This window comes from Aspergillus mulundensis (assembly GCF_003369625.1).
Source record: "Aspergillus mulundensis strain DSM 5745 chromosome Unknown scaffold_10, whole genome shotgun sequence".
Taxonomy (NCBI): domain Eukaryota; kingdom Fungi; phylum Ascomycota; class Eurotiomycetes; order Eurotiales; family Aspergillaceae; genus Aspergillus; species Aspergillus mulundensis.
In genome coordinates, this window is record NW_020797898.1 from 347276 (window position 1) to 359136 (window position 11861).

The 11861-nt window shown below is 54.4% G+C and overlaps 5 protein-coding genes across 5 annotated transcripts; 3 read left to right on the forward strand and 2 right to left on the reverse strand.

The window, feature by feature from the left end:
* Positions 1-1355: 1355 nt before the first annotated feature.
* DSM5745_08543 (uncharacterized protein) lies at positions 1356-2556 on the forward strand (the record flags this gene model as incomplete). Its single annotated transcript, XM_026750559.1, has 4 exons — positions 1356-1719; positions 1783-1826; positions 1881-2269; positions 2319-2556. The coding sequence occupies 4 exons, from the start codon at positions 1356-1358 to the stop codon at positions 2554-2556; spliced, it is 1035 nt and encodes a 344-aa protein (XP_026600572.1).
* A 1108-nt stretch (positions 2557-3664) lies between these two features.
* On the reverse strand, positions 3665-4143 carry DSM5745_08544 (uncharacterized protein; the record flags this gene model as incomplete). Its single annotated transcript, XM_026750560.1, has 2 exons — positions 3665-3989; positions 4043-4143. 2 exons carry the CDS (start codon positions 4141-4143, stop codon positions 3665-3667), a joined length of 426 nt encoding a protein of 141 aa, XP_026600573.1.
* A 412-nt stretch (positions 4144-4555) lies between these two features.
* On the reverse strand, positions 4556-6328 carry DSM5745_08545 (GMC family oxidoreductase; the record flags this gene model as incomplete). The annotated part of the gene is made up of 1 exon (XM_026750561.1): positions 4556-6328. One exon carries the CDS (start codon positions 6326-6328, stop codon positions 4556-4558), a length of 1773 nt encoding a protein of 590 aa, XP_026600574.1.
* An 895-nt stretch (positions 6329-7223) lies between these two features.
* DSM5745_08546 (uncharacterized protein) lies at positions 7224-10073 on the forward strand (the record flags this gene model as incomplete). The annotated part of the gene is made up of 4 exons (XM_026750562.1): positions 7224-7410; positions 7475-7600; positions 7629-9652; positions 9738-10073. The coding sequence occupies 4 exons, from the start codon at positions 7224-7226 to the stop codon at positions 10071-10073; spliced, it is 2673 nt and encodes an 890-aa protein (XP_026600575.1).
* Positions 10074-10555: 482 nt separating this feature from the next.
* DSM5745_08547 (DUF3431 domain-containing protein) lies at positions 10556-11743 on the forward strand (the record flags this gene model as incomplete). The annotated part of the gene is made up of 1 exon (XM_026750563.1): positions 10556-11743. The coding sequence occupies one exon, from the start codon at positions 10556-10558 to the stop codon at positions 11741-11743; it is 1188 nt and encodes a 395-aa protein (XP_026600576.1).
* Positions 11744-11861: the final 118 nt, after the last annotated feature.

Genomic DNA, 11861 nt, shown 5'->3' on the forward strand with positions numbered 1-11861 from the left:
TCCGATGAGTTGGGTGCCTAGATAAGCTGCAGGGGTGGGTCTGGGGCCGATTCAGCTGCGGATTCAGACGACGGAACGAATGGCATGCTTTGTTTCTTACCAATGTTTGTGGATCTGGTAGGTAAGCCCGATGACGATTAAACATGAACTCTGGTTCATTTGGCCTCCACCTATCAGAAGGACGTGCAGAGGCCGCCCCGAGAGCCGTGCTATGCATCGTTGCTGATGGTCGAATAAGAACCATATGACTCAATCGTTCCTAGATCTCACCAATGGCCTTCCGCCCTATAGATGCTGTGTTCCTTGCTAGCGGTCATTTGCTTACGCAAGTCTGACAGAATCTCCGCCAATAGCATGGCCCGTAGATAGTTGATATAATACTCCGTAGTCAGGTAGGACTCGGAGTAAATAGTGAACCTTATGGAGTTTTCGCTCTGTCAGCGGCTGTCGCTCGGTCCATGACCTCGGCACAAATGATATTACGCTGAGGAAGTTGTTGTTGGTGGACTGTGTCTTAGTCTGCTGGCTACGGTATAATTCCAATGCTGGTTATAAGCCCAAGGCAAGTGTGCTCTGATGTGCAGTAGCGTAAGTGAATATAATGCGGCGCTTAGGTCAGATACCTACATACACCACCATGGTATGTAGGTAGTCACAATGCCGAGGCCGCTGAGGCATAACTGAAATGCTTTAGGCGCCCAGGCGCTTTTCTCAGAGAGAACTGCTTATCCTGGTTGGTTGGAGACTTCTGTTCAGCCTGTCGCTGCGAGCACTTGCACTTGCATATGCCGACAGCTGGGCGCTGGGCACGGCCCGTGCAGGCTGCACGTTGCTGCGCCTGGGCGCGTTGGACATTTGCCGTATCGGGCATGACGGGGAGGCTCCGAGACTTGGTGAGGGTAGGTCGACCTGGATAAATCGTCTAGTGACGCGGGTGATACCACATAGCTAGCTGAGCTGCTGTCCACTACCGACGGGTGGCACGCTCATGAAGATTGAGCGCATAGCCAAGTGGTGCGTACAAAGAGTGTAATCCTGAACAGGACATGCTCCTAAGCCCGGTTGTTCAGTAAGCTTACCTGCATATGTCTCTCAGTTTACCGACCGAATGACCATAGCAGGATCTTCCCACTCCGTACAAACGGACCTCGGGACCTTTATCCCCTCACACACTCTGCACCCTATCCCTCTGCTTCTCAATGGACTCCTCAGTCTTTGCAGCTGATTCAAATCTGCGGCAAGGAGGGACGGACACTTAAGACCGTCATGCCTCCTCAACTAACACCATCTTAAGAATACGTTCCGTCGCTTATAACAATGGAGCTACTCAATACGCTACATTAAAAGGATGACACATGTTACCACCAATATCCTTCCCGCAAAAGAGTAAGCGACGCCTGCCTCGACGAGTGAACTGGGACGCACTGTGCAAATACGCTTCATTCAAAAACTCAGACTCGCCGTGCAGGCTGCCGGACCAGAGTGCAATTGGCGGAGTGCATCTTGTCCGCTTACTTACCTTCGGAGACACCCAGTGGATCGCTAGAGTCCAACTTGAACCGTCAACCCCAGCAACAACAAGCCTTCTCAGCGCTGATATTAATGTAATGGAGGTTGTTCGAGCTCGAACAAACATCCGCGTTCCCGAAATTTATCGATACGAGCCCAGCAACGAGAATAGCGTTGATGCCGCGTTTTTTCTCATGGAGATTTTGCCCGGTTCGTCTGCGATGGATGCGAGTGGAGGCTATGAAGTTCATTAGGGACAGATCCCCCTTGCAGGTGAAAAGAGAGAGGCCTTCTTTAAGAAGGTCGCGAGTATACAGGTATGATTCATCATTCATGTACCATGTCTTTATGCTTAATTTGCCTTCCTGGAGGTCCAGCTATCCCCAGTCCGGCTTCCCAAAATCGGTTCCCTCATCCGGCGAGACGATAAATCCTTCGACGTCGGACCCCTTCCAGTGCTCGGAGGCCCATTCTCAACAGCGACGGAATTCTACCTGGCATGGGCAAAACACGCAAGATTCCCTACCAACGACAAGGAGATTCGAAAATCCATGCAATCCGGGCCAGGAGACGAGACTCTAAGCTCAATACACAACTTCCCACGCAGCGTACGAGACCTAGCCGGCAAGAGATCAGCATGCGATACCGGGCCTTTCCCACTGTATCATCCAGATTTCCACCACAGCAACATCATCGTCGACGACTCTTTCGCGGTCCTTGGTGTCATCGACTGGGAAGGCGGCTGTGCTGTACCCTGGGGGTTAGTCGAGCCGCCTTTATTTCTTAGTACCGTGCCGCGCCATGGACAGCCCGGATAATTACGACGCAGGCGGGAAGCACCGCGATCCCGATGCCATAAGACGCTTGAGTGAACGGGTCCAGTATGCTCGGTTTGTCCAGGAGATGGAAAGCGAGCTGGGGGTGGACGAGAGGTTATCCCGGCTGATGGACTCCGAGATCCAGGGCCTTGCGCAAGCGATGAAAGTGTATCATGACCCAGGGAAGTTGGGGTTCTACTGTGATGTCCGAAGGCCATTTCGCAAATAGGTATGGCAGACGACCAACGCATTCCGGCTTCGAGTTGTGTTTTGCTGGACTCAGGAGACTGGGGAACGAGAGCAACAAAGACTCCGAATCTTCCTGTCAAAATGGATCTACGGTCAAAACTGATCTGCTGATATCTACACCACAGTTGACTGGTCCAGTAAAAGAGAAAGCTAACTGCACAACAAGGGAGCAAAAAGCAAAAGCAATTCCGACACGGGGAATCGAACCCCGAGCTGGTGTGTGAGAGACACCGATGTTGACCATTACACCATATCGGATATTGGACAGGGTTTTGTTAAAAGGTTGCGTTGATAAAAAGAAAAGTTTTTTTTTTCAAGCAGGGGTGGATATAGCTAATCACGTGATATGGCCTCAGGGTTGTTACGTAACTGGCGAGCACGTGACACAGCGACGAATAATACAAAGGACTTGGAGAAACGCTCATAGAAGGGCTTTGTGCTGTGGAAGAGGTTCTGTTTGGGCTAGAGGTATGCTGCAGGTCTGTCGCCCTTCTACTACGGCGATGTGGAACGGAGAGATATCGATAGGTAAGGGAGGCTGGCCGCCTTGGGTTGCGGTCGGGTTAATCATCCATTATTGTTCCCAAACGGTGCCACAGCTACAAGGCTTTGAGATGGAGATAGAGTTCAGCGTCGTCATGCGCTATGCTGTTGACAACAAGACACAAGGACTTGCAATGGATGGGTTGGCGTGGTCGATATCTGGCAGGCCTGTCGAGGGCTGGGGGCTAGGTACATTACCATAGTATGCACCAATCCGGCCATCTCAGCCACGGGACGATTATACGTAGTATCGATGTGGATCGCAGTAGAGAAGTGGCAATAAAAGGATTCTCATACTAGAGTACTTCAGAATAAGGTACTTCGAAATCAGGCACAATTACTCCAGCCCAAGCCCGCGCTCATGCGCCATTTTGGCATCAGCCCTAAGTCACCCATCCCATCCCTCCCATGCTACTGAAGCCACCGATCCGTCAAATACCCCGTCGCAAACGCATAAACCGCCTTGTGCAGGATATCAACCACCTGCTCATTAACCGGCCACGTCCTACACTCGCATTAGCCCGGCTCCTGTCGAATCTAAGCCCTCACTGCAGGTGCAGGTGTGAGGCACAAGAAACCCACCAAGGCAAAGCCCCGACCCCCACCCAATTCTCCAGCGTCTGATCAATAGCCAACCTGACCGAAACGAACATGAAATCCGCAAACGGGCCGCGAATTCCTCCAGCGCTCATGAACGCCCGAACAACCGCCGCGACCGCGCCCTGTCCGTAGTGCATCGCCATGTTCCAGCGGAACATGCCGTCTTTCTCGGGATTCGAGACGGAGAGGAGGCGCGCGAGCGTGTAGCCTGGGACGTAGGAGCTTGGACGGCCGGTGAAGAATTGCTCGATTTTTTCGCCGGCTGTCATGCTACCCTACCTGGTTAGTGGGGCGTGGATGGGAAGAGATGGCGGGGGACGTACGCTGCGACACCGAGGAGGCCTGCGCCGATGCCGTAGAGGACGCAGGTACCCGCGGAGAAAGGGCGGGATGGTTGCGAGGGGATAGTGGTGCGGCGGGACATGGTTGTTTGTTCTGGTTGTGGGACTGTATGGCGATACTTGCACCTATGGTGTTGGAATAGACGTGTTCGCAGTTCGAAACGCATCTTCTAGAGGTGAGGGGTTTGCATGGCGTATGCATGACGCAGATCGAGGTTTGGCTGGACCATGGGACGGATCTCTATGCCATGCGGGAATCTTAAGCGTGTCAGATATCGTTCCATGGCTCGAGCTGTTGATGCATCCATGCTGCCGGGAGGTTTACTGGGTAGATAGATGAAAGCACAAGTATCAATCATATGGATCCATTACACCTAGACAAGACCATTAAAAGGTTCAATTTACCCTATTATATCCATCCCTTCGTCCAACGCCATTACAACCCTCCCACAAAAACAAGCCTGAATCAGCAACCCTACCTACCTAGCTAGGTGTCTAGGCCCTCACCTCCGCCCCCCACCCCCCATACAAATCCGCATTCGCCCCCTTGACAAGATCCGCACACTTCTCCCCAACCATATAAACACTATTCTGAATCCGACAGTCCGGAATAACAGGCATAACACTCGCATCCGCAACCCTCAGCCCCTTAATCCCATGAACCTTCAGATCCTCCCCCACAACGCCCTGCGCAATACCCCTCCCTAGTCTCGCAGTCCCACACGGATGAAACGCCGTCTGGCACCGATCCAGCACAGCGCGCTTCATCTGCTCGTCATCATCAAGCGGCATTTCCCACGGATACTCAGCCACAACGAGGTCCTTGAACCCGTCGACCTTGGTCAGCATGTCGTAGCTAAACCTGATCCCCTCGCGCATCGCAATGATGTCCAGGTCATCCGCGAAGAAATTCAGGTTGATGGCTGGCTGGGTCAGCGGGTTGCCGTCGATGAGCGTTACCTCTCCGGGCGGGGAAATCGGCCGCACGAGGTCCACGACCACGGTGAGGTAGTTGCCCTTCTTGGGGACCGGGTAGTGCCACTGGAAGGCTGTGCCGAACATGCACACGAAGTCGAGCTCGAAGTGTGGCTGGCCCGCCGGGCTGAAGGGGTCTTTTCCGCCGAAGTCTTGCTTGGCTTTGCGGTAGGCCTCGTCTTTCTCCAGGTAGGTGTCGACGCGCGGGAAGCCGACGAGTTCGAGCAGGCCTGAGGAGACGGGGCCGGTGTGCGACTTTTCGTATGTTTGCACCGCGGCCTTGTTGGCCTCTGATCCCTTGCGCAGGAGGAAGTCGTCCATCCCGTAGCCGTCTTTCACCTGCAGTACGAAGGGGACGCCTGGGTGGTCGATGAGGTTCTGCCCGACGTGCGGGGAGTCGATCAGGGTGGTGATGCCGTGGCGAGAGAGCTGCTCGGCTGGTCCGATCCCGCTGAGCATGAGGAGTTTGGGAGTCTCAAAGACGCCCTGCGAGAGGATGACCTCGCGGGTGGCGTAGAAGGCCTGTTCGGTGCCATCGGGCAAGATAACCTCGACACCCCTGCAAGTCTTCTCATCATCGATGATCAGCTTCTTGCTGCGCACGCCCGCAAAAATCGTAACATTCGGCTTGTCCTTCACAAACAGCCAGCTCCCCGATCGCTGCCCCTTATAAATGGAATCAACACAGTGCGTGAGTCCCAGCATCTCCCCGTCATACACATTCTCCTCCACACGCTCGCCCATATTCTTCCACGCCTCCGTAATCGCGTCCCGGAAATGCTGCATCCCATCCAACAGTTCAGCGTGGCTAATATGAATCGGCCCCTCGCCGGGCCCAATCTTCTTCAGGTCCTCCGGGTAGATTCCAAGATCATCATGGTACGTCGCGCTCTTCCGCAGATACGGCAGGAGGTTCTCCCACGTCCACTCGGGACCCCCATACTCACCCCACATGTCGAAGGTGGCCTTGCACCCCGGCAGCCAGGTGAAGTAGTTGAGCGCGGAGCTGCCGCCGAGGACCTTGCCGCGGGTGTTGGGCTTCTCGATGCGCTCGTAGTCGTCGCGGCGGACGAGGGTGGTCTTGTACGCCCAGTCGTGGGCGCTGCCGCGGAGGTCCATTGCGGAGCTGGGGGTTGTGATTTGGGGGATGGACTGCGGGTTTTCGACGCCGGCTTCGATGATTAGGATGCGGACGGACGGATTGGTTGCGAGACGGCCGGCGACGGTGTTGCCGGCTGTGCCGCCGCCGATGATGATGAAGTCGTAGCTGTTTTTGGTGGTGGTGGGAGCCATTGTTGAGGCTTTGGCGTGGTGGTTTGACTTGGTTTGATGTGCTGGAAGGTGTAGATGGGTGTGAGTGCGATGTTCTGTGGGCAGTGGGTTCACGATGGGCGACAGGGCCCTTTATACACTGCCCATCCCTGCCTTAATGTTGCTTGTTATCATCATAGGGCCAGCGCTCCATGCGTGCTGGGGTGAGGGGTGATTTGGAGATACCCTAGGTAGTCAGCTTCAGATCAGAATGCGGTCGTGCTCGAAATCGCCCTGATCACTGTATGGATAGAATGCCCCGCACGAGGTGTCGTCGTCTCGGATGCCGGCGTCACAGTCTACCTGCCGTATCTGCCCTGTCCATAAACCGCATCCAATCGGTCTGTTCACAGCTGAAACAGGGCAAATGTGGCGTTGGCCGAGCCACGGCCGACCGATCTCCGGCTTACATCGGTATGACAGCAGATGCACGGTCCGTTTTCTTTGTTCTTGCGGAGGTCAATGCCCTGTAGACGTCACATCCGTCCTTGCCCGGTTGTTTGCTGCCTGCCCTGCCCTGCCCTGCCATCGCCGAGTGACGCCGAGTGGTCCACAGCGGGCTGTTGACTCCACAAACGTGCCCTGTCAAAAGCTTGTCATACCTGAGTCAAAGTATGTCACGTCAGAGTCAGACTAGATCCGGGCGTGCCGGGCGTCGTCGATCGCGGTTGGATCGATTGGGTGCAGATAGGGAGTTCCAGTCCGAGGGTTCCGAGTTTCTTCCTCCAATGGACGCTGAGGACGTGTAGTTGTCTGGGTTCCCCTCACGAGTAAGCATTATGGATCAGTAAGCCATTAGGTATGGATTATTTGTGGCTTTTCCAGGAATGGAGATATGTCTTACCTATGTCCGGTCTCGTGCGGGGATTATGCGAGAATGTGTCTAGAGCATCCCCTCATTAGGGCAGTACAGTACCTGGAACTTGTTAGCGTGAGGGACATCTACTTCGCAGCGACGTCATTCGCCCAGCCTGCTGCTTATTTTAGGCCCTTGGTCGCCTTATCGGCCCGAGAGGGCCCAGGTCCCCTAGGACTCGGAGGATCATTTTTTGGGATACAGTTCGGTGCATATTGCCTCTCGTCTTGACCACAATGAGACCTTGAAGGTATTGCTAAAAGCCCAGCCAGATCTGGGCGTGAAAGATAATTACCGCGGAGGGACCGCCCTACGCTACGCGGCTTCTAGGGCAAAGCGCGAGACAGTCAAGCTGCTGGTCGACGCGGGTGCAGATATTGAAGCAGTAGACAAGGAAGGTTTAACCCCCCTTCTGTCAGCTTTGAGCTGGGGGAATACCGGCAAACCCGAACCACGGTAAACTTGGCGATGAATATCCTTGGTGGCAGTTGAAGCCTATACTATATTGTGCGCGTTTCGGCCTTGCCGAAGAAACTAAATTGCTTCTCAAGCACAATGTCAACTTGAGCTGTTTGTATAAAGGGGTTTCCGCCTTATATCTTGCGATCCAGGAGGGCCACGTGGAGGTTGCTCGCCTGCTGCTGGAAAATGGCGCCGAACCGAATGAAAACCCGAAAGACTACGATCTACTCCTATTGAGAGCTATTTCCATCCCGGATGCGGCAAAGACCCTGACGCTTACGAAGCTGCTTTTGGAATACGGCGCTCGGATCGAGGAAGAAAATGGTTGTTCGTCTTTCAGAGCCACAGCACTGTCACGAGCTGCTGGAACTCCGAACACAAACCTTGTCAACTTCCTGGTTGAAAAGGGGGCAGACCCCAACCACTGCGCGGAGAATTCGGAGAGTCCTCTTTTCACCGCTTGTTGGACTGCCCAGGCTGCGAATGTGCGGCACCTTATCCAGGCAGGAGCCGATGTCAACGAAGATGGGAAGCCTCTCGAGATATGGGCTCCTATACATGCCTGCTACAATGCGCCGGAAATCCTGCAAATCTTGCTTGAGAACGGAGCAAATCCTGACCGTGTATTTAAGCGAGTAAAAGACGCCCCAGAAAGTTGTCTGCATCTGGCCGTCTTGTACGAGCAACCGGAAACATTAAAGGTGTTGCTCAAGCATCGCCCCAGGATAAATCTTGAGCTCAAAGCACCCTGTCCTTCATCTAACGAGGACGATGATTTTACGGCTATGTGTCTTGCGTGTTATGTCGGAAACGCCGGCATAGTCCGGCAATTGCTTGAGGCTGGCGCAAACCGAAATCAAACGACGAAGCTCGGCAAACGGCCCTTGGATATCTGTGTTGAGGTAGGGTCGGCGGCCGCGGCGAAGGTGTTGCTGGAATGCCGGGTTCCCATCAACTATACCGACGACGACGGTAATACGGTCCTGCATCGAATAACTTGGTCAACCCGAGTCTCTCTGGTCAAACTGCTGGTGAATGCAGGTGTTGACTCTCGTGTACCTAACGACAGGGGCGTGACACCACTTCGGCAAGCGATGGAGACGGAAAACACCGCTGTAGCAAAATACCTGATCTCGAAGGACCCCAATCCCAAGGTCTTTCTTGATGGGGCGCGGACTCTCGTCCACCTCGCCTGTAGAAATCAGGATCTGGAAACTCTGAAAGCTTTGGTTGATAGTGGAGTGAACCTCGGAAGCATTGATTCAATGCCTGACAGCACTGGTCTCGTAGTCACGGCGCTCGGACAATGGCGGACGGCAAGTCAGCCTATGTTGGAGTATCTCGTTGAAACTGGTGGTGTCAACATTCATGGTGGCGGTGGTTATCTCGACTACCCAAGTCTCAATGCCTGCGTGTATCGGCACGTCGCCCAACTGAAATACTTGCTCGAACTCGGCGCCAACCCGAACGTCGAAGACTCGAATGGGCGCCGGGCTCTCCACCTCGCATCGGTCCATCCTGGCCCAGAGCTCCTTGACATTCTGTTGTCTGCCGATCTACAAACTCACAAAAATGGGAATCCGCTGAGAGACCAGATGGGGAGGACTCCCATACACTTCGCGGCTTCCAGCGGGGACTGGGATGGTTTTACGCGTGTGAGCCGGCTTTACGACACTAATCAACTGACCGAGCCAGACGCCGATGGCTGGACACCTTTATTCTGGGCATTGATGCGTCGGGAGGCTAGTGCTCGTGTAGTTCAGCATCTCATCGACCACGGAGCCGACATCTGGGCTCGCGTCAAGGCCGGCAAGTCGGAATGGTCTCCGCTCAAGCGGGCTAGGTGGACGGGTGTGTCTGAGGACGTATTGGCCCACTTGGCACCAAGGTCATCGACAGATATCAAAGGGGAGAGATCTTGGGACGAACAATTTCATATTTCCAGGAAGGCTCGAGACATGAACAGATGCTGTGATGGCTGCGTATTGGTGAGATATTTTCAATATTTCTCTCCATAGCTTCCTGGCTACTTTTCGACACCAAAGCTAACCGCATATTGCTGAATTGGTGTAGGATATTCACGGCATCAACTATGCGTGCCACGACTGTTACGACTATGATCTCTGCTTCCGATGTTATGCTTCCCGGCGACGATTTCATTTGTCTCATGACTTTGATGACTGGGTTCAAACTGGCCCTGAATTTGAAGATGGGGAGACGGGAGATGCTGATGGAAGTCCACAATTGAGATTGAGTTCGTCGGAGGGGGACTTGGACGGGGACCATGAGACAACGCACAGTGCTGATGATGCAGATGACAATGATACGGATGGTGATGAAGACGAGGACGGTGAAGAGGATGATCTTGATGATGCGGACGACATTGACGACGACGACGACGACGAGTAGGCGGGTTTTTGGAAGCAGGGTTTAGCTTCACCGGGCCCTTTGGCCTCGTGGCAAAGTTTTATTTTACCAGTAACCCAAAATAAAAACAAACTACAGGGCCATATCGTACGATAGATTACATCTCCGCGTTTCCACCTTGCCCGTAGTCTGGGAGTCTTTGGTTGCTTTCGAGATATCTATATCTCCTTAGCACTTTGTAAGGGGAAGGTCCAGCATTATAGGAGGTCCTTCGCTCTAAGTACTCTTCATAGATGAGAATTACAGAGAATCATCTCTATGCAGCCTCTAAAGATCTTTCGTATACAGACAATTGCTGGGTATGCCCTGGAATACTAAGCAATGCTAAGCATCGGGGTGCGCTTATCATTGGCCAATCATAGGTCGGCACCGTAAGTCCGGTATCGCCGACCCCGGACTCTCCGGATCCCAAATTTCCTCAGAGCGATTCCCATCGCCGCATCTCACTCTTCTCCTCCGCAGCCATGAACCGCCGGACAAGGAAGGCGGCTTACCAACTGGCCGTCTTCATCATCATCCTCACCCTCCTCATCTACGTCAACCAACCCCCCAGCTCAACACGAACCTTCGCCTGGTCCACCGTCCGCTACCGCACAACCGCCCGTTCCCTCCCCGCCGCCCACGGCGTCTGCCCCGGCCTCGCAAAATCCAAGAAACCAGCCCTCGTCGTCTCGCACGTCCAATCCGACGGCGACACATCATGGCTCACAGACTCCGACCTCGCGAAAAAATACCACCTCTGCATCTACGACGTTGACGGCTCCTCCCCCTCCTCTTCCTCCTCCGTCCTCCGCACCCCCTCCAACCGCGCCCACGAAGCAATGGCCTACCTCACCTTCCTAATCGACAACTACGACGCCATCCCCGCCCCCGGCGCGGTCTTCATCCACGGCAACCGCTGGTCCTGGCACAACGACGCCCCGGACTACGACAACGCCTACCTCCTCGCCGAACTCAATGTCGAACGAGCCCTCGAGCCCGCCGGATACCATAACCTCCGCTGCGACTGGAGCGTCTCTACATGTTTGCCTGATATGCCGCCCCAGGGGTCCATGCAGATGGCCCTGCAGAGCAAGATCGACCCGTGGGATGCGCGCGCTGCGTCGGATGCGGCGCTCCCGGGGGCGCTGGCTGCCATCTTTGGGCGTAGGGATCCGGCGGAGTTGGTCATGCTGAGTCGCCATGAGGCGGTGAGGGCCCAGTGCTGTGCGCAGTTTGTTGTTTCGAAAGAGAGGATACGCAGTCATAGCCGTGAGGAGTATGTTGCGCTGAGGCAGTGGTTGCTGGATGGGGCGGATGCGGGTACCGGTGCGGCACTGAATTCGGGTTCGGGCTCGAGGGTTGTGCGTGGTCATGGGCTTGCGCCGAAGGATGATCGTGTTGCTGGGAGGATTATCAGTTATATCTGGCATATATTGTTCCTGGATGTTACGGGTGCTGCTGGGAGGTGGGGTGGGAGTGGCGGTGAGGGTTCGGCGGGAATGGAGCTTGATGTTCTCAATCGCGCTGCTTGTCCGAGTGCGCAGGACTGCTACTGTCGGCTTTATGGCCGGTGTGATCTGCAGTGCAGGTCGCCTGGGAGCTGCGTTGGCCAATATAGTATACCGCCGGGCTATCAGGTTCCGGGGCATGGGCCGAAGGATGAAGCTTGATCTTGATAATAGATGGGTTGTGTAATATAGTAAGGGTCTGTTATGATGGCGCTTGGCTGGATAGATTTGTATATAGGATTTGCAGCAGCACTTACATACTGGATAGGTAAGCAAATAT